This window comes from Chanodichthys erythropterus, chromosome 18 (assembly GCF_024489055.1).
Source record: "Chanodichthys erythropterus isolate Z2021 chromosome 18, ASM2448905v1, whole genome shotgun sequence".
In the NCBI taxonomy this organism is placed as follows: Eukaryota; Metazoa; Chordata; class Actinopteri; order Cypriniformes; family Xenocyprididae; genus Chanodichthys; species Chanodichthys erythropterus.
Window position 1 is genome coordinate 35,616,152 of NC_090238.1, and position 21,197 is coordinate 35,637,348.

Below are 21,197 nucleotides of genomic sequence, written 5' to 3' on the forward strand. Positions count from 1 at the left end.
CAAAATATAGGCCTACAATGTAAATTTGTTTAGAAAATACTTGATTTTATGTAATATAGCAATGGTTCTTGACATTTTTGACAATACATGTGTTATGTGTGGTTTCCAGGATAATTTATGATCTATTATTACTTCTAGAAATTAACGATTCTAAAAGAGCCGCACTTGTTGTTTTTAAAAAGTACTTTGACTTTGACTAATACTCGACATCCAGGTACAAAACAGGTGTGTGGAAAAATTGTAGGGCACATCAATTGCCTAACAAAAAGAAAAATATCCAAAACACATAAAACCTTTTAAAACAAGTTTTAAAAAAGTTAATTTAAATCTTTAAAAAAGATAACGTTTCTGTACATTGGTTTATAGACCCTTTCTGAAAAACTTTTACTCCCTAATCAAATGGAAGCATAGATATATGTATATCTATGAAATGGAAGATCTGAACTTTTATTTTGAAGTACTGGCAATGTTGTTGAGGTTTGCGCGCGCTGTACTCCTCAGCCAATCCCGTCCTTGACAAGAGGCACGTCACCCTCATGATCCTCAGAGAAGAATGGCGGCTCTTTTGGAATCGTTACTGCACAGTAAAGTGGAGTTAAGCGAGGCAGTGATCTGGCTCAAAGGACAACACGTAAGAATTTAGATTAGTTTTCTTTCTAATACTGTGTTTTCTTGCTAATGCTGTGCTGTTTCTCTGTCACTGCCTAGCGGAGTGTGAGAGGGATTGTTTTCCTGAAAGTCAGTCAGCTAGTCTGTAGCTACGTTAGCAAACAGCCATTAAATGAGTCGCTTTATTGTATATGTGGGTATTTACAGTTTTGTTTTTAAGTTAAATTTATGTTTTACATGTATATGATAACTTTTTATGCCACAGAATATCTTCGAGCAATAAGTGGGAAAGTTTCTTTTTTGGTGAGAGAATAATGACCGTTTTGGGGATATAAATACCTTTCATAATGTGTTGTTTATTATGATAATTTGAAAATATAACATTCTCAATGTTTCTTAACATAATTGAAACGTTTTAGTGTTAAAACGCAATTTTAGTAAAAACTAAGCCTTGTTTTTACAAGGTATAATAGTGTTATTTTACTATTACAATTGTTGTAGTATTTATTGTGTTTTTTTTTCATTTCAGTTCATTTCAGTTTTTAGTAATTTACGTTTTTCTTTTTTTTATTTTAATTAGATTTATTTTCTTTCACTTTTAGTCATTTTAGTAACTTACTTCATCTTAAACTTTTTAATTTCAGTTAATTGCCAAAGTGACATTTTTTTATATTATTATTTCAGCTTTATGTTAATTACTGAAAACAAATAATAGTTTTAGTTAATAACAACACTAAGAATATAATGTTAAATAGAGATAATTAAAAATCCAAATATTTATTTTTTGCTGTGAAAAGAAATAACTTATAATTGAATCATTTTAGTGTTTTGTGTTAAAAAGGCTTATTTACAAGGTATAAGTGTTATTTTACTATTATTTAAATACAATTGTTGTGGTATTTATTAGTTTGAATTAGCTTTTATATTTGAATCAGCAGTTTTCATTTTCATTTAAGTTTTAGTAATTTTATATTTTGTCTTTTTTTTTCTGTTTAGCTTTAACTTTGTCAGTTTTAGTTATTTTACTATTTCATCTTAAACTTAATTTTTAATTTAGTTGCCAAGCTGAAATAATAAATAAAACATATTTTATTATTTCAGCTTCATTTCAGTTGAAAACAAATAATAATAGTTTTAGTTAATGATAGCAACGCTAATAATATAATGTTAAATAGAGATTTATAGGGTTTTGTTTCATATACATAAAAATACAATTATTTTCATTTTTTTTTTCTTTTTTGCTGTGAAAAGAGAAGTAAATTATTTAGGGAGTTATAATATAAATTTAATAATTTCAGTGTTTTTGTGTTAAAAAGGCTTGTTATTTACTAGGTATAATAGTTATTTTACTATTATTTAAATACAATTGTTTTAGTATTTATTAGTTTGAATTAGCTTTCATACTTGAATCAGCAGTTTTCATTTTCATTTAATTTAAGTTTTTAGTAATTTAATTTGTCTTTTTTTACATTTCTGTTTAGCTTTAACTTATTATTTTATCAGTTTTAGTTATTTTACTACTTCATCTTAAACTTGTTAATTTTTAATTTAGTTGCCAAGCTGAAATAATAAAAAATATTTTATTTCAGCTTTATTTCAGTTACTGAAAACAAATAATAATTGTTTTAGTTAATGATAACAACACTAATAATATAATGTTAAAAAGAGATTGATTTTGGGTTTTGTTTCATATACATAAAATCCTTTTTTTTTCTGTGAAAAGAGAAGTAACTTATTTAGGGAGTTAGAATATTTCATACATAAAGCTTCATAACTATATGTGGCATGATGTTACATTTATTGCAATATATTATTAAGATATAATTAAAATTTAGTGAAGAATTTCTCACACCCATGATTTTCATTTAGATATAAAATATCTATTTTTAAATACATAAATATGCATTTCTTTTGCTGAGATATTACATGTTTTGCCAGATAATTTAATGTAAAAAATCTAAAACTAAAGTTTCATTCATTTTGCTCACTTTTTAACTCAACGTTCAAGCCTTTTCACAACTTTTTGTTTCGGCAGGTTTGTGAATCCAAGGTCAGCAAAGAGGAGTTTGTACCTTTCCTTTTGAATTTTTTGCGAGAGCAGAGCAGTCAGACTTTGACCCATGGCCCCACCACACCTGCCAAGACCCCCAGCACCTCCAGATCTGTCAGGACGCAGCACTCTTCTGATCGGAGAGGCAACAAATCCACACCAGTCCAGGGTATGCGTAGCGCCAGCCGAGTCCAGCTCTTCTCTCCTGCCCTGTCTACATCCCCCGTGGGTGGGAGGGGTGAGCAAGAGACCCCATTTACCGGCTCTCAGTGTTTGAGTGGCGTAAGCGCCTTCAGCAGCCCTTCTTTCAGCTCTGTCTGGAGCCCTGCTCCCCGCAACACCCCCTCCGAGCGCCGCTCCGCCCAGCGTGCCAGTCTTGGTGACTTCATGACGTCTCCCCCAGAGACCCAGCCCAGCCCCTCCGCACAGCAGCACAAAGGCCGCAGGAGGAGTGGGGGGTTTGGGGGGTGTTCATCCAGCCGACAAACGGGAACTCGCGTTGCTGTGTCGGAGGAAGGAGTTCGCTGGGAAGGTGGCGGCAGGAGGAGTAGAGGTGTGGCCAGGATTGAACCGGTGTCACCTCCAACACAGGTGCAGCTCAACTTCAATAATTTGGAAGACTTTCCTCCAGTGGGTGCCGCCCAGTCTTCACCAGTGTAAGTGATGAATCAGTGACTAATATAAGAAAAAAAAAATTGTAAAAAAGAAAATGTACACGTAATGTGCATGCTGCCACCGTTTTCACAGATCCGTGTTTTTGTTAAAAAAAACAAACAGGCCAAAACATAAAGTTTTCCATTTTTAGTTAAACGTTTTCGTGTACGCTGCTTTCCATATGAGGTTGGATGTGGGAATATCCAAAATTAAATGTCCCACTTCAGTCCTCAGTGAGTTCCAGTCAAACAGATGTTAACATGTTGACCACATGATGTCGCCACAACAATATTGTGTTCTTGTGTCAATTATGGCAAAAACAGAATAAAAACTACATAAAATCGCTTTGAAAACAGCTGATGAAAAGCAAAAATGAAGTTATTATCACAAAAACTAAGTTAATGTCTAATGTTATGTGTTACGTTACCAATGCTCAATGGAAGCACGACTTGCCAACATCTTGGAAGTGACGTCAAATGACGCATGATCTATGTACCGAGTTCACAGGTCGACTTTAAGTGGCGTTCCAGACGTTATTTCCAAGAACGAGCTGGAGAAAATCCAAATTCCGAGTTCGATAGAATTAAGTGAAACGCTGCGGGGGGCACTCTGACTCGGACCGCAGAAAATTTATTTGTATTATATGTTCATTTTGGGTTTCAAAAAAACTTCATACCAGTTTCAAGCTCATTTATTGACAATAAAATAAAATGATGATAAAATTATATGGCAGTTAAGTATATTTATGATTGTTTATGTATACAAGTGTGTGTGTGTGTGTGTGTGTGTGTATAAAATCTAATAAAAATTAAAAAATATATATTGTATTATTGTACATTTAAATAATGATATATATCAGTCAAACCAAAAATTATTCAGACATTTTTTATATATTTTTACTAGTTGGTGCAGGACACTAAAGTTCATTTATGTAAGTGAGGATAGCAAAATATAGTAAACTGTGACATATTATATCCAAAAATTCTTTATACAGTGGACTACTAGTAAAATTGATAAGAATTTGGGACCAAAAATTATTCGGACCCTTTGCTTAATGAATGAAATGTTCAAGGTGTCTGAAATAAATTTTGGACTGACTGACCATCCATCCATCCATCCATCCATCCATCCATCCATCCATCCATCCATCCATCCATCCATCCATCCATCCATCCATCCATCCATCCATCCATCCATCCATCCATCCATCCATCCATCCATCCATCCATCCATCCATCCATCCATCCATCCATCCATCCTCTCTCAATAAATAAATAAATAAATATATATATATATATATATATATAATATATAATATATATATATAATATATTATATATATAATATGTATGTGTGTGAATTGACTTTGACTAGCTTGGTTATAAAAGTCAAATTATCTAAAAGTTTTAGAAGACTTATTGTCCCATACAGACAGTCATAAGCGCCTCCTATCTTATAATTTCCAGTTTTAGTAAACTGATATATTTTTTTCCCCCTCCAAGACATAATAAAAATTCAAAATTGATAAAAATATGCCAAATTTAATTCTTAAGTTTTTTTTTTTTTTCATTATTATAATATCAAGACAGTTGTATTACCCTGATATTTCTACATTATGCTCCCCAGAAAAATTTAAAATATAAATAATTGTCAAGTCACTGTGAAATTAAAATTGACTTTTTTTTAATTGAATATTGCAGTGTTCATTATAAATTATTTATCTGTGCACATTGTTTTTTTTTTTGTTTTGTTTTTTTCAAATCTTATGCCATTGTAAACAAAAACATTGAGCAAAAAACAAAAAGATACCTATTGTTGTCAATTTTTTCCTCTGTTTTCTGTCAGTTACAGAAATTAACAAACATCAATGATCCAGTCAATTCTCAATGGACAAAATAAAAAAAAATTGAGGCGTTTTAATTGAATGTCACAATAGGGAAGGAAAGATAAAAGCAAATTAAATTTCATGACAGTTTTAACGTATTTTTAAAGTAATTCCTTTTTTTTTTGTGTCAGGAAATTGAGCGTGCTAATCAAACAATTTAATCTCTGTATTTTAATTTTGTATGCATTGAATATTCCAGTTAGTGATTCAAATGTGTATTCATTGCAATTACATGATAAATGTAATATGAAAGATCAAATGAAACATTTCTGCTGTTTTTCCAGAGCAACCAAACCTTCACGGAGAATTAACCCAACTCCTGTAAGTGCAGAGCGGCCCAACTCTAAACCTAAGAGCTGCTTCACATCCACCCCACTCAGCCTACCTGCCAGTTCATCTACCATACCAGAGAGCGCTGGGGCCAAACTGACCGGCGGCAGTCCTCTCAGTCTGCAGGAAGAGAGAGAGTTGCTCAGGAGAGAAAGGTTTGTTGGGTTATGTTGTAAGAATATATTTCTGTGGTTCTCTGTCATCATTTGCAGTTTCATCTTCTCTAGGTCTAAACTTGCCCAGCAGACCAGCTCTCCACTCAAAACCACCCCTGCCATTTGTACCCCAACCAAAACAGTGCAGAGGCAAGGGTCAAAAGTGACCCCTGACCCCAAGTCACCTTGCCCTGACCCTGACAAAGTTACACACAGATCAGAGTTGGATCTCTTAGCGGAGCTGTATTGTACCTGCATTTCAGGTAAGTGGCCTGTAGAGGGTGCTGTATACTGCTTTACTCATTTATAGTTGATCAAAGTTTGCATTTTCTTTTCTTTTTCTTTGTAATTCACTGCCAAATACACTTTTTCAATAACGTTAACAATAAAGAGAAACATATGTTAAAAAAAATCGTTCATACCACAATTATAATGGCACAGAGAAACGATATCGTTGGAATCACTTTCAGAACGATTTTTCAGAACGACAGCCAATCAGAATCCACCCAGCTTTAAAGAGCTCAAGAATTTAAAGCAGCAGACAAAACTGCAGCACACACTTACAATAAACGGAGCAGTATTGTTGGTTGGTGTGGATGAGCCTCTTACAGAGCTGCCAAACCTAAACTTTTGAACGGCATAAGCATACATTAATAAGATGCTTCGTCTGTTTTAAGTTTTAATGCATTTTGCTTGTAGAGAATCTGGTTCCGTGTGTTTTCCTGGAGCTGTTCTTCGTGCTGCAGCTCCTGACATCTCGTGGTGTGTCTGTCTCTGAATCTGCAGAGGAAGGAATCAGTGTGTGTGAAGACAGTCCAGGTATGTCAGTATTTAAAAGCTTATTTAATTATTTAAGGCTTTTGGCTACGCTTACATGTTAAATCGTGCTGAAGAGATGTCATAAAGATGAGTCGTTTCATAATCCTGCTGTCAGCACAGAGCTAGTAGAGTACAGCTTTAAAAGTGCATTACTCATGCATTATTCTGTACTGGAAACTAAATTAGCTGAAACATTTATGCACATATTTTTTTTTTTTTTTTGGCTTTTATTTTTACTGTAAAATAATTCTTAAATACTTGTTTTTTTTTTTTTTTTACACTACAATATTATTGTAATAGTAATATTGGAATAATTGTAGGGCTGCCCACGACTAAAGATTTTTCCAGTCAACTAATAGTTGTTCATTTAAGTGATTAGTCAACTAATCGCACATGTATATTAATAAGCCATATAAATCATGATAATGAACCTTTAATTGCCTATATACTGTACAGTATAATACATATCCTAATCAGCGCTCAAGCGCACGCATAAAACTTGCCACAGCACACCGGCAAAAGTAATGATTATGAGTGTGTCGAACAAAACAGCAAGGAGACTGTCTAAACATTTTAATAATTTGTTTTCTCTTTTCGGCTGCAAAGATTAAGTCAACAATGCTGACTCGTCATCTCCACAGTAGTGGATGCACCTATATGCACGGTTCTTACAGATTAACCCTTAAATGCATGATTGTTTCGCCAATCATTCTTACATATTCGGGTCTATAGCTAACACGGAAGGATCACTACCGTCGCGATAATATAAAACTCCTCTGATATTAAGTAACAATTACAGAAGAATTAATCATATTTTGTTAACTTTTGGAGCTTGAAAGGGCTCAGTTTGAGCAGATGTTTTATGCAATCACCACTGTCCTCGTCAGAGCTCATTTCCCAGTAAATTCAGCAAATAATGGGCTAGTTTTATGTTTGAGGTCACGAATATGAGCCCAACATATTCTGAAAACTATATAATTTTAAATATTTTCAAAATCAATATTTCGATCGCTAACAGCTTCACCAGATTCATCCAGTAACAGTTACAGTAATATTTGATTGCGCTCAGTACTTGCTCTGCAGTAAATCGCTGAGCCATTTCATGTTTTTCTTATTAATTGGTTTTCTGTCTGAATGAGTCGTCACTTCAGCATTGTGTATCAGACATTGCCACCTTGTGGGAAAAACGTATTCTGTCATCTAAGATTCAATTATTGTTGTGCAGAAAAAATATACGTACACTCATACACACCTCGGGTTGTTAGCAACCCTATACAATTTTTTTACCAAAAATGAATACAAAAATAGGCATTCTTTTTATAATTTTGATTTTTTTTTTATTATTATATTCTTTATAATGAATTGTTTGAGGAATACCAAGAAAATTGATGTCTAACTTTAAAAAATAAATGAGGAGGAGGGTAGTGAATGATGTCCCGGGTCACTAAAGACCCGAGGTATGCATTTAAGGGTTAAATAATCTGACAATATTTATTTGTTTTCCACTTGAATTGGTTGACAATCGCTTGACATTTCAAGCTTTCTAAAGATATATTTCTTATATCTGTGAGGCAAGTATACGTTGAGGTTTGGTTTATTTTTTTTGACGCGCTCAAGTTCACAGATGGCAGAAAGTGCATCCTGCTTGTTTTCTTTATTTTACAAAGGCACAATGTTTTCTTGTTATTGTGAGTTTACACAAATAAAAGTACACCTTTACAGTCTACAATCTGTATGAACAAAAAATTGAGTATTTTAAGTAGGGCTGCAAGAATCGCTTTTGATTATGAACGCGATATTGCGTAGCTTGTCCGCGAACTACGGCCCTGTATATTAAGTGCCGCTCCATTTGAAAGCAGGTGATGGACATTTACCGCTAATCACAGAACCGGCTTTACTGATGAGACACGCATGACAATCGCATGCGATTAATCGTGCAGCCCTAATTTTAAGTTGTTTTATCAGAAAAAATGCAAGTGATCGTGCCGGCGCCTCCATGTCTTGCAGTAAGCTAGCTATACTTTAGCCTCCACGCTCCACACACAGACTTATATAAACGCACATTTATCTAGGTTAACGTTAGAGCAAGCACAATGTAAAGTTGCTACTACTAGCATGTTTCAAATGGTTAGCCATATTTGAGGTTGAATGTTTTGATTTCCTGCCCGACATACTGTAATACATTAATCTGTCCCTCACGGACTGCGTGACTTTGCCACAAGTTTTTTTTTTCTGCGACTAACCGAGTAATAAAATTTTTGGTCAACTAAGACTCTTCTAGTCGACTATTAGGGGGCAGCCTATTTTAATTTTTTATAAATTAATATAAAATGTATTATTCATTTTATATTATTGTCGTCATATTGAATGGCCTCCATAGTGGAATAGAACAAAACAATTGCTATATGATTTTCATTCTGTTTTTGTTTTTAGCTGAACACATGCCTGTTAGATATTTATTCTGGTTTTGAGGATTAATCAATCTCAAAGCGATTAATTTGATCATGTCCTGATTGTGTCCTGTTCATTTATGGTCTTGAAGATGTGCTGGAGAGAGCTTACCTGGGAAATGTCCACAACTGTGTGTATTTTTCTGTGAAAGTGTTGGAGAATCAGTTTGAGTAAGTCTGATTATAGTTTCATTACTTCTCACTGCTTCAGATTGGATTCAGTGTGCCTGACTTTCTGTGTTCTCTGTTCGTCAGGCTGGTGTCACACCTGGACAAATGCACTCTGCGTCTTCTGTCTGAGAACGAGAGAGTGGGGACTTTCTCCTCATCCCTCAGAGACCGCCTGGCACAAGCTCAGGACAACTGCACAGCTAAAGTAAGCATTAGTTTAAAAGTAACCAATAAGTAACCGTTGAAAGCTCATGGTGAACCATGTCTTCTCTTCCTCAGGTGCTCCCCAGTCCACCCTTGTTCGTTCATTCGGTACCCTTCCAGCCCGCCACAGATAACCGCTCCAATTTTAGCAGCGATAGGGCCTTCCACACGTTTAAAAAGCAGAGGTACACTGAGCAACATAAATATGTTTCAAATATGTGAAGTTTTAGGTGATTTCAGTTTGTTGCCTGGATATATATGGTTCATTTTATTTTTTTCTGCTTCTGTTGTAGGGATGTGTTTTACGGGCTGATCAGAGAATGGGAGGACTCTCATAAGGAGCCTGGCTGGGATTTTGAGGCAGCATTAGGCAGTAGAGTCAGGTGAGTGTTAAAGGATTAGTTCACTTTCAAATAAAAATTAGCCCAAGCTTTACTCACCCTCAAGCCATAGTAGGTGTATATGACTTGTATATATCTTCTTTCTGATGAACATAATCGGGGATATCTTGATAAGTACCCTGGCAAATCTGAGCTTTATAATTGCTTTATAAACACATCGCTTTGCTTCAGAAGGCCTTTATTATGGAGTACGTTTATGATGGATGGAGGCACTTTTTTTCAACTCATACTCGTGAACCCTGTTCACTGCCATTATAAAGCTTGGATGCATCAGGATATTTATTAATATATCTCTGATTATGTTCATCAGAAAGAAAAGAGTCATATTGAGGGTGAGTAAAGCTTGGGATAATTTTCATTTGAAAGTGATCTAATCCATTAAAAGGGATAATTTATAGTTAAAACTAAAAGTATATTCTTTGTTCTTTTTATTTGAATGATATACATATCATCCCTCAATCATTTTGATTGTGAAAATTTGATTTCCAGTTGTGAGATGTTTATACCTGTATATACATTTATACCTGCAGGATGATGGTCAGTCAGCTTACAGCAGCAGGAAGCCATTCTCACTTTGCCAGACTCTTCCAGAAGCAGCTGATCCAGGTGAGCCAAAATGGCTGATTATTTTCACATATCCTCTTATTCTCTATTTGTCCCTTTTTATATTCTCTTTGTCTCTTTTTCTAGATGTGTAAGAGCCCTTGTGTGCTGGGCTCCTCCAGTGATGCTCCTGATGCTGATCTGCTGGGCATGCTGGGTGCAGACAGCCTGGGTCGTCTGAAGCGCCTGCAGCAGCGTCTGGTCCAGCCTCAGGGACTCATTGGTCCCTGCCCTCCACCGTCCTTTCCTGGCCATCAGGAGTTCTTCAAGGGTTTCCTTCAGACAGCCAGCTGGTAAATGTTATTGCCGCGGGCCTCTTTGGGACCTTTTTAGATGTGCAATTGATGCTTTCATGATGTCATAATTTAAGCTTTTCAATCCCGCTCCAGCTGTTTGAGTTAGTTTGAGTGCAGTTTACATTCCTGTGCAAACATTTTCTGTTCTTTTGTAACAAAGAGATATTTGTTTACATTACAGCACAGCAAAATCACAGCTTGTACGCTGGGCAAAAACAGTGAAGGACGCTTTCAAAACACTCACCAATTTTTTTTAAACACATTTTAAAATGTAATCCTCTGATCTACTCTTTTCAGGATTCTTGGATGAATAAAGTTCAAATGAACAGCATTTTTTAACATTGTGCATATCTTTACTGTCACTTTTTGTCAATATAATGGATCCTTCTTGAAAAGTATTAACCGAGTTTTATTTTTTATTTTTAAGAATCATACCCATTTCATACCTAATTATGCTCTAATTCTTGTCATCTTTGTACTAGCTGTCAGCTGAACCAGCACCTGAAAGATGGTCTGTGTCAGCAGCTGCTGAAGTTAGACGAGGTGTCCATCCTCGGTCCAGACGCTAGCCCTTCCCGGGGAGAGGAGACCGGTGATGGAGACATGGAGCAACAGGTTAGACCAGAAAGCAAAATATTCAAGCACTCCAAAGTAATCAGAGGCTTTGAATGGGTTTAAAACACATTTTTTGGGCTCATTGTTTCAGGATGAGAAGCAACGTTTCTCCTCTGTGCTTCTCACGGCACGACTTCTGGCCAAGTTTTTGGGCTTCATCTCTTTTCTGCCTTACCAGACCTCTGAGCTGCCATCTAGAGACATACAGGACGCTGCAGTCACTCTGCGGAGCAAGGTATGAAGGCCTGAATTTTGCCTGCAAGATATGCATTCTTCAGGACCTAATTTATTTTATGTGCATATTGTCAGAGTTCTCCAGTGCTGGATGTGTGTGCGGTGTTGAGGAGTTCAGTGCATCGGAGACGCACCATTCTGACAGTGCCCTGGATGGTGGAGTTCCTGTCCATGCTGGATTATATCGGCCCATTTCTGCCTTGTTACAGGACTGCTCTGTGCCTTTTGCTTCAGATCTACAAGTGAGTTTTTCACATGCACATCAAAGATGATCTTTGTGTGTGATTGTGCTGTTAATTATGCTTGTGTGTGTGTTTCAGGAGGATGGTGTTGGGTCGAGGAGGGGAGCTGTGTTACATGAATCAGCTGCTCATGGTGGCAGTTTTGGGCTGGCTCTTCCAGGTGAGATGTCTCATTTTCACTGGGCTGAAAATCAAACACCAGGCAGAAAACTGTTGCAGATGGGCGCTTCCAATGTAACCTGCTTTGTTTGCAATTGAACAAACTTTTGACATATCATGTCAGGACATAATTTATTATACTGCATAATAACGTTGCAATATTTAAAATAATAATAATTCCACATTGATATATTATAATAATTTAAAAAGTCTAAAAAATAACAATGCAAGTCAAAAATGTAACCAAAATGCTGCAAAATAGTAGGTTGCACATGACGTCACAGCAGCAGCGTGAATGAGTTTGGAGGGCAGGGAGTGATTTTTCTATATAGGAATCCTATCAAATACTCAAAATTTGTATGTTTTGCGTCGTTTATGGTTGCTCAAATAGATAAAATCAAGAACCCAGAAGGTGTTTATATTGTTTACATAACTTATACCGTTTTTTATAACTTATATCGTTTTTTAACTTTAAAAGTTGTCGCCTTTTAATAGCATTTTGCGTCTGCTGATACTGAAATGAATATGGATACCTGCTTATCTTATTTGTTTTTGACTTGGTTAAATATCCACATGTATCGTTTGCAGGGAAGAGAAGCTATTTTATCACATTGAATGGTAATTTGGTGTTTTCACTTCAGTTTTGTACTATTCCGTTCATAATGTTGTTCTGGTTACCATGAGAACAGTGTCACGCGCTGCTGCTTCAGTCATCATATGGTAGAAAATGTCCAAATAAATGTTTAACAAGCTGACAGAAGTCGATTCAACAACAAAGACAACACTTTCAAAAACACTCAGCTATGTGAATATTTTATTGAGTGATAGGGAGTGGGTTAAATCAGTGACATTATTAGATTGGATATACGGCGTCTTCCCGTCACCTCCTCAACCTGCTTCCCTTAGTGTGTTTTTACACGTATAAAAGGCAACAATTGTATTACACCGTCCAGTTTTTTTCTTTAAACGATGATGTGAGCTCCTGTTGCAATTTTCGATTCAGCATAAATTAACTAAAATAGCGACATTTTTCACAATTGCGACTGAAAATCAAAATACTCCCCTAACTTCACTAGTAAAAAGGCAGCGCGATGTTAACAAACCCAGACTAGAACTGAATGCACAGCTTCACATTCTCTATATCTACCTCTTCGACGGCAGGAAAGTCTTTCAATTCAGTGCAAAAGTCGCTCATCTTCATAACATAAAGATCACGTCCAACATATGTTGTGATTTTCTGTTTATACCTTTCTAAACCAGCACAGAACGGACCTTTCTCCATCTCTTCCATTCTAATTTTCATTGCTTGCCGTCCACTGGTATTTTGCGCGTCACCAGAACCACGTGATTGTAAACAACCTATTTTCAATATTACTGCACATGGCTACATTTTCGTCAATGAACACAAGCAGTCAGATATATGAACTCCCTTTTTCTGCTTCACTTCCTGAATGTAGCAAACATCAAACAAAACTTAAGTCTGAACACAGCACATGAAACTTTCAAGTAGTGTACTTAAGTTATAAAAACGCTCACACACGCACACGGGCTCTCTCACGCACGCTGTAAATGTTAAAATGGTGGGTGCATTTTTTTTATTACTCTTGTGTTTCGACTCCCTCTGCTATTTTACGCTAAAGAAAGAAGCTTTTATGCAATGAATGACGTCAGAGAAACGTCAGTAGGCTTTGATGGATTATGGTCTATTACTGAATTGATGCAGAATCGTCTACGTCTGCATTGTGATGCACCATAGAAGCACCCCTACTAAATAGTGATATGGATCCAGTTTTATGGTCAAGGCCAGTGTGAATGCAAAAGGGTTGCAGGGTTTGGGTTAAAGAAAAGCAGAACATGCAGGCTAAACAGGACTTAATTATGAGATGCAAGGGATCATTTGATAGTTTGTTTTTGCATATACTGAAGATAAGAGAGGTTTCAATGTGATTTTTTTTTTTATTTTATTTATATAATATAATATATAATATAATATAATATAATATAATATAATATAATATAATATAATATAATATAATATAATATAATATAATATAATATAATATAATATAATATAATATAATATAATATAATATAATGAAAAACAATTATCAAATTGCAATTGGCCAAATCATGCAGTCTGGACAAAGAGAATGGTTATGAGCCTGTCAAATCTTTCTGTTACTGTCCCTCTTTTAGATCCCAATCTTCCCAGAAGATCTCTTCTTCAGCACAGATCTAGAGGAAGAAATCAAGGACCTGGAGAGTAATACAAGCTCTCAGGGGCTGGTTAGTGGACCACTGATCTTCTGCTCTGGATGCATTTAGCCATTTTTCTTTTAAGGAGGAAAAGAAATGCTTATTTATCTTTTCTTTTTCCTGAGTTCACAATGTGTATAATACTGCATATTTTCTTTTCAGGACACCATCCCATTAGTGGACCAACAGCTTCTCTTGACATGCTGTCCATATTTAGGTGAGAGCGTACTGTTTGAAAAAAATGTCTTTTACTGAGTTTTGGTTGGAATAAATCCAGTTGTGGGTGATTGAAGTACCTTTACGTCATTCTTTTGGCAGGAGAGTTTCGTAAACTTCTTGCTGCTTTTGTGGCTGGTAGCACATCCAAGAGCGGAGGCTTGATTCGCAAGATCACTCCCACGTCTGCAGAACTGAGGGGACCCTCCACCACCCGTTCACAGCAGAAACTTCAGGTACGCTGCAAACAAATGTCTTCCATCTGTTGAAGATTTGAGAGTATGTCATCCATGTGCGGCCATCCATGTGTTTTAACAGGTCGATTTGGAACAGGCCTTCTTTCACAACCAGCCCCCATCTCTCAGACGCACTGTAGAGTTTGTTGCTGAGAGAGTCGGTTCCAACTGCGTCAAACACATCAAGTCAGTCTTTTTGTTTTTTTCCCCCTCTGTGTTAGTCCATGTAAATCAATTTGAATTCGCATTACATCATTTCATATTTTCCTAACTCTGTGTGTGGCAGGGCTACGCTTGTGTTGGAGCTTGTGAAGGGTGGAGAGAAAACTCTCAGAGATAGTTTGGGTTTGGAGAGTGTCAACACGGCCAAACTAAACGATTCTATCTGTGCTCAGCTGTGTGACGCAGGCATGCAGGCTCTGGAGAGAGCCACCAGGTCAGCAGCTCTCTTCTCTCATTACGTGTAAATCATGTTGTTGGACATGTTTTGGACTAGTCACATCTCTCATGATAGGTTCTGCAGTGAGAATGCCCCTGGAGCGGTCCGAGTTCTTCTTCCTCTGGAAACTTCTTCTTCTGTGAGTTAAACAGTCACTCTTCATTAATTCCAGCCACTTAATACTCTGTAGAAAAATAGAGATGCTTATCTTGGTTGGAAGATTGCTGTACAGTGATACTCTTGTTTGTCATCTCATTTCATGGTTAATTTAAGGAAAAGGCTTCAAAATCATCAGTTTATTTACTTGGAGATATTCATTTTTTTTGTGTTGTGGATTAGGTCCTGACCACTGCTGAGCGCATCACCACTCGTTTGGCTACAGAAAAGGCTTGCAGCTGGCTGTCCTCCAACATCACAAGTAATGAAGCACAATTCTCCATTTAGACTCATTACATATTTTATAGCTTGCCATTTTTTAATATAAGGATCTGAAATATTCCTGTTTGAATACCTCCCTTAGCATTGCTAAAGAGAGAGTGGAAGAGTGCGTTTGATAGGGTGATGAAGAGCGTGCCCTCAACTGTCAGTTTGGATGCTGAAGAGGGCGAGGGATCAAGCAAGAGTCAGCAGGTCCAGAGGAGTGCCTCAGGGCTCAGTGCTGGGTCCTCATGTGTTTCAGACTGCACCCATAAGGTCCCACTGGGATCAGAAGTCATGATTGAAGTTAAGGTGATTATTGGTAATTGATTATCAGACAAGTTGTAAAAATGTTAAAACGGATTGAGAAGGGTGGTTGATGATAAAATTTCATAGTGAGAAATGAGACATACACCATTAGTCAAAATTTCTAAACAACAAAATGTATGTTTCTTTTAATCTTGAACAAGGCCATCAGAAGTGTTGTAATTGTTAATTAAAACTAAGGCTACATCTACATTAATACAGACATTTGAAAAATGGAGGGTCATCCACATTAGCGTTCTCAAAAAGTTGCTCATCCACACCTAAACGTCTGAAAATGCTTAAATCACCTTACAGTGCATGCGCACAACATACTAAAAGCTCACAAATGATGCAGAGAGAGTAGACATAATGAAGTTCTCATGCTATTCTTCTGGCATGATCATTTTATTAGCATAATATCACATAACTCACTGTTTCATCCAGGTCGCACTCAAAATCGGGTTTAAAACGTAACTCATATTTTGCCACGCAGGACAGCAGATGTGAGTAAATTCTCGGTCATCTTTGCTGGAATATAATATGAAGATTTTACAAAGGAGCATTTATCTTGAGCAAAACTGTTGATGTAAATAGAAGGCACAAAAATACTGGAATAACTACATATCTATGGGTACAACATGCGTCACATGACTAAACATGCATCGTTGTTTTCAAATACCTCCGTTTTCAACATCCACTTTATAACGTGAAAAGAGTTTTCAAATTTATCGACTTTGAAGAGTTTTCAAAAAGCGTAGTTTTTCTTTGACAAAAATACCATCTCAAGGTGGGCTGAACGCAAAAACAGAGAAAAAGATGCATTTTCAAACGAAAACATATTAGTGTGGACATGGTGTGGCCTAAAGTGATTAAAAATAGTAATTGTAATGTTAATAGTAATGAAGTTAAAATATAAATGACAAAAAAACTTTTTCACTTAATTGCAAGGCAGCATTTCTAAACTTTATTTAAGTTGAATTACTAAAGTGACTAAACCTGAAATAAAAAAACTAAAAAAAACTAAATAGAAATACTGTATTAGTAAAATATTTTTATTCCATTTAATTCTAATAAAAATGACAAGTGCACATAACAAAATAACTAAACTTACACTAAAATTAAAAACTGAAAATATATTAAAGGTGCCATAGAATGTCTTTTTAAAAGATGTAATATAAGTCTAAGGTGTCCCCTGAATGTGTCTGTGAAGTTTCAGCTCAAAATACCCCATAGATTTTTTTTTTTTTTTGTATTAATTTTTTTAACTGCCTATTTTGGGGCATCATAAAATATGAGCTGATTTAGGCTGCGGCCCCTTTAAATGCTCACGCTCCCCGCCCACGGAGCTTGCGCTTGCCTTTAACAGCATAAACAAAGTTCACACAGCTAATGGATCTTTACAAAGTGTTCATCATGCAGCATGTCTAATCGCGCAAGTATGGTATTTATTTGGATGTTTACATTTGATTCTGAATGAGTTTGATAGTGTTCCATGGCTAAAGCTAACATTACACACTGTTGGAGAGATTTATAAAGAATGAAGTTGTGTTTATGAATTATACAGACTGCAAGTGTTTAAAAATGAAAATGCGACGGCTCTTGTCTCCGTGAATACAGTAATAAACAATGGTAACTTTAACCACATTTAAGAGTACATTAGCAACATGCTAACAAAACATTTAGAAAGACAATTTACAAATATCACTAAAAATATCATGTAATCATGGATCATCAGTTATTATTGCTCCATCTGCTATTTTTCTCTGTTGTTCTTGCTTGCTTACCTAGTCTGATGATTCAGCTGTGCACAGATCCAGACGTTAATACTGGCTGCCCTTGTCTAATGCCTTGAACATGGGCTGGCATATGCAAATATTGGGGTCGTACATATTAATGATCCCGACTGTTACGTAACAGTCGGTGTTATGTTGAGATTTGCCTGTTCTTCGGAGGTCTTTTAAACAAATGAGATTTATATAAGAAGGAGGAAACAATGATGTTTGAGACTCACTGTATGTCATTTCCATGTACTGAACTCTTGTTATTTAACTATGCCAAGGTCAATTCAATTTTTAATTGTAGGGCACCTTTAATAAAGGCTAATTTAAAATATTATTAAATGCTATAATAGTATATAAATAAAGCTGTTTATTACTGTTGACCATTGGCACTGGCTATCAGTAGAATTTGGAATTTAATTAAATGGAATTAACGATCAGCAGTATCATGGAATTGGTCAGTTAATCAGCCTGGACTAGATGGCAGTAAGCAATTTTTTACAGTAATTTTTTTAAATATAAGCGTGTCAGATCTCAAATCATTTGGTCTCATGTTTCAGGAGGTTCTGAGCGTGTCTGTAGGACCCAGGGCTGATGAGGTTTTCACTGTTCATCAGATCGAGTCTCTGCTGGACAGAGTGGGACAGACACTTGGATGCCGGAAGGTAATCGGACCTCCCGTACTAATTCAGTGTTGACTCAAAACATTTTTTAATCCACATCATTCAATGTTTTTAGTAATCCTTTATTTTGATCCTTTCTTACACATTCTCTCCTGATCTGTTTCTAGCTCCTCTCTCCTGTGGTCGAGCAGATGCTGTTGCGTTGTACTGTTCAGCTGGCCTGCAAACTTGGTGAGAGAACAATTAATGGAAAACGGGGCGAACGTTACATGAAGTCAGTGCTGAAAATGATTAATACCCTGTTGTGTCTGTTTGGTTTTGTTTCCATGTGCAGTATCTGGGGAGCTTCCTCTGGTGTTTTCAGCCGAGGGGAACAAGAGACCTGCTCTTCTGGAAAAGTTTTTAGCTCTGTGGGCTTGGACTCCCTCTCCACCTCTGCACCTTCTCTTCAGTGAACTCACTCTGACTGCCATTTGCAGTGCCACAGATAGTGAGGTAAACATTGGTGTTGTTGCAGTTTTGCCGAGCTGTTACATTCTTTATAATAAATAAGAAAAAGAAAAAAAATTAATAATAATATTTTATTACTAATTTTATAATGGAAAATTTTAAAAAAGTTTGTTGAAAATGTTATACATTTAATATTTATACTTCATTTTATTTTAAATTCATTTTAATTACTGAAAACTATGGAAGCTTGTTTCCGCCACTAAATAAAAAAATAAAAAGGGTAATTGCAAGATTTTCACAATTGTGAGAAAGTAAGTCAGAATTGGACTTTATAACTCACTGTTGTGAGTTTATCTCTCAATTCTTTAGGGAAAAAAAGTGACTTTTTTTGTCCTCAGAATTTCAAGTTTTTCGTCAGTGAATAAAAAATGGTTTAATTGCAACATTTTATCTCACATTTCTGACTTTTCTCAGAATTGCTAGTTTATATCTCACAATTCTGAGAAAAGTCAAAAAAGTAATTTAAGATGAAAAGTCACAATTATACCTTTATTTTTTTATTCAGTGGCGCAAACTAGCTTCCATAGAAAACCATTTGTAATAGGTTTAGTTTTATATTACAACAACAAAGTTGGTTAAACAGTGCTTCATCCTTAATATTACAGAGGTCTGACTTCATGTTCCTGATAAGACGGCTAATAGAGAGGGGTCTTTTAGGAGAAGAGGAAGTGGGCACCAACTGGTCAAAGTTGTCAGCACTATCTTGGCCAGAGGTAATTGCTGCTTACATATTCTGTGCTGATTCGTTATTTTAAAGATGGCACAACATGGCTGGACTTCTCCCAAATGTCTGTCTGATGGCTTTTTTCCGTTTTCTCTTATAGGAGTCTGTAGAGAAGTTTCAGCAGCTCTCCCTGACCACCCAGTTCCCAGTGCCTTCACTGCCAAACCACAGGGACATACTGCAGGTGTCTCAATGACCACTAGAGGGACACGTGTGTCGACATTACCAACTCTACACATGAATCCCAGCCAAACACTATTGTATGAACAGGCAATGAGGATGCCTATTCATAAACCTACAATATATATGATTTTAAATATTTTAAAGTCTGATTTATTGTTAGTTGCAAGGACAATATTTGCTGCTTAAAAAATGCTGAGTTGATAGACCAGTCAATTTTAACATGGCATTGCCAGTTTTCTCTCATGCTGCCTCAGAGTAGAATAAGATAAAGACCGTTCACTGTGCTTCCTTGTCCTGAAATTCTATTTATTTGTTAAGTGTTTGTACATGTTTTTCTGCTTGTTGTCACTGCCTGTTTGTATGCGTTTCTTATAGTCTATATTTGCGAAAAATTTGCACTTTGTTCATGTTGGACAATGTTATCTATTTAATTCTAAACCTGTCTAATGTAATAAAATGTGATTTTGTGAATATGTATGAGTACCTTTCGTGTGTTCACATTTTCCATATGGATTATAGCAAAGTTAGAGTCCATATGCAAGACTTACAAAATTCATGGAAATTGTAAACTAAAGGGTTTACAATAGGACGACTACATGGCTTTCCGTCACTATTGTGATTTGTTTTTTTGTTTTTTAATTTAAAAAAAAATCTATTTTTAGCAAATGTTAAGGCCTTTTCACACAAAAAGTGAAATGAATAAGCCTCAGGCTGAAGGAAATGCATATTTATTCCTGTACAGTAGAAAATTCTGAGATAACATTTCACTGTTTTTATTCATTATGGGGAATACTGAATGTTTTCATGCAAGTGAGATTGGTAAATACATGTTCACATTTGGTCTAGAACTACAAAAACTATCATGTTCACACAGCGCACACAACACCTCTGCACTTTATTTCTCTCAACATGGGGACAGGAGAGATGTCAGTCAATAAATGTGAAAAAGTATATTTGAAAAAGTAACTTAGATATTTTGTTGTAAATTGAAAAAAAATGTGTTACTTCACTAGTTACTTGAAAAAGTAATCTGATTACATAACTCAAGTTACTTGTAGTGCGTTACCCCCAACACTGGGAATAAATACATTAAAGGTGCAGTGTGTAAATGTTTAGCAGCATCTAGCGGTGAGATTGTGAATTGCAATATAAAGAAGCTACGGTGGCCAACACAGGACAAATATGTCATCGTCTGATGGTACGTTTACTTGACAATATGCTTAAAACGGATAAGTTTTTCCTTGGAGTTTTCCGCGTACAGACGACACCATTGTCAAAACGATCCCCATTCATACGAATCCATGAAAATGACTAAAAACGCTATATTCTGCTGGCAGGCCATTAGATGGTGATGAAACACTAGACTGAACTTGTAATGCATATGTGCGTGACGTCATCGTCTTCACAGATTCACGTTTTTGTTGTTTACACGTAGGCAGTTTTCAGGTCACCAAAAAGTAGGCCACGTTTAGGGCTCCTGTAGAAACATGTTGGCGCAAAATGGTGACTTAACATGTAAGGGGACTCGTGCTTTTTGTCGTGTAAATGAACGGCCAAAAAGCATTAAAAAGTTTTCCATTTTTAGTTGAAAACAGTGTCATGTAAACGGCCCCTGAGACAGCAGAGAGTCAA

General features: G+C 36.0%; 1 protein-coding gene across 1 annotated transcript; it reads left to right on the plus strand.

The window, feature by feature from the left end:
- Nucleotides 1–522: 522 nt before the first annotated feature.
- Nucleotides 523–20,002, plus strand: cdan1 (codanin 1). The gene is made up of 28 exons (XM_067368113.1): nucleotides 523–631; nucleotides 2,645–3,315; nucleotides 5,483–5,683; nucleotides 5,756–5,946; nucleotides 6,383–6,502; nucleotides 9,045–9,123; nucleotides 9,208–9,328; nucleotides 9,403–9,512; nucleotides 9,621–9,710; nucleotides 10,259–10,334; nucleotides 10,419–10,624; nucleotides 11,110–11,242; nucleotides 11,334–11,477; nucleotides 11,552–11,718; nucleotides 11,797–11,878; nucleotides 14,074–14,163; nucleotides 14,296–14,350; nucleotides 14,452–14,585; nucleotides 14,668–14,771; nucleotides 14,872–15,021; nucleotides 15,100–15,163; nucleotides 15,364–15,442; nucleotides 15,545–15,753; nucleotides 18,086–18,190; nucleotides 18,316–18,379; nucleotides 18,483–18,643; nucleotides 19,264–19,371; nucleotides 19,483–20,002. Exons 1-28 carry the CDS (start codon nucleotides 554–556, stop codon nucleotides 19,576–19,578), a joined length of 3,888 nt encoding a protein of 1,295 aa, XP_067224214.1. The 5' UTR covers nucleotides 523–553; the 3' UTR covers nucleotides 19,579–20,002.
- Nucleotides 20,003–21,197: the final 1,195 nt, after the last annotated feature.

Excerpts from the sequence above, each read along its gene's own strand:
- cdan1 (XM_067368113.1), top strand. The coding sequence starts at position 554 with ATGGCGGCTCTTTTGGAATCGTTACTGCACAGTAAAGTGGAGTTAAGC. Across the intron at positions 632-2,644 it reads TCTGGCTCAAAGGACAACAC|GTTTGTGAATCCAAGGTCAG; the intron begins GTAAGAATTTAG and ends TTGTTTCGGCAG. Across the intron at positions 14,772-14,871 it reads AACTGCGTCAAACACATCAA|GGCTACGCTTGTGTTGGAGC; the intron begins GTCAGTCTTTTT and ends TGTGTGTGGCAG.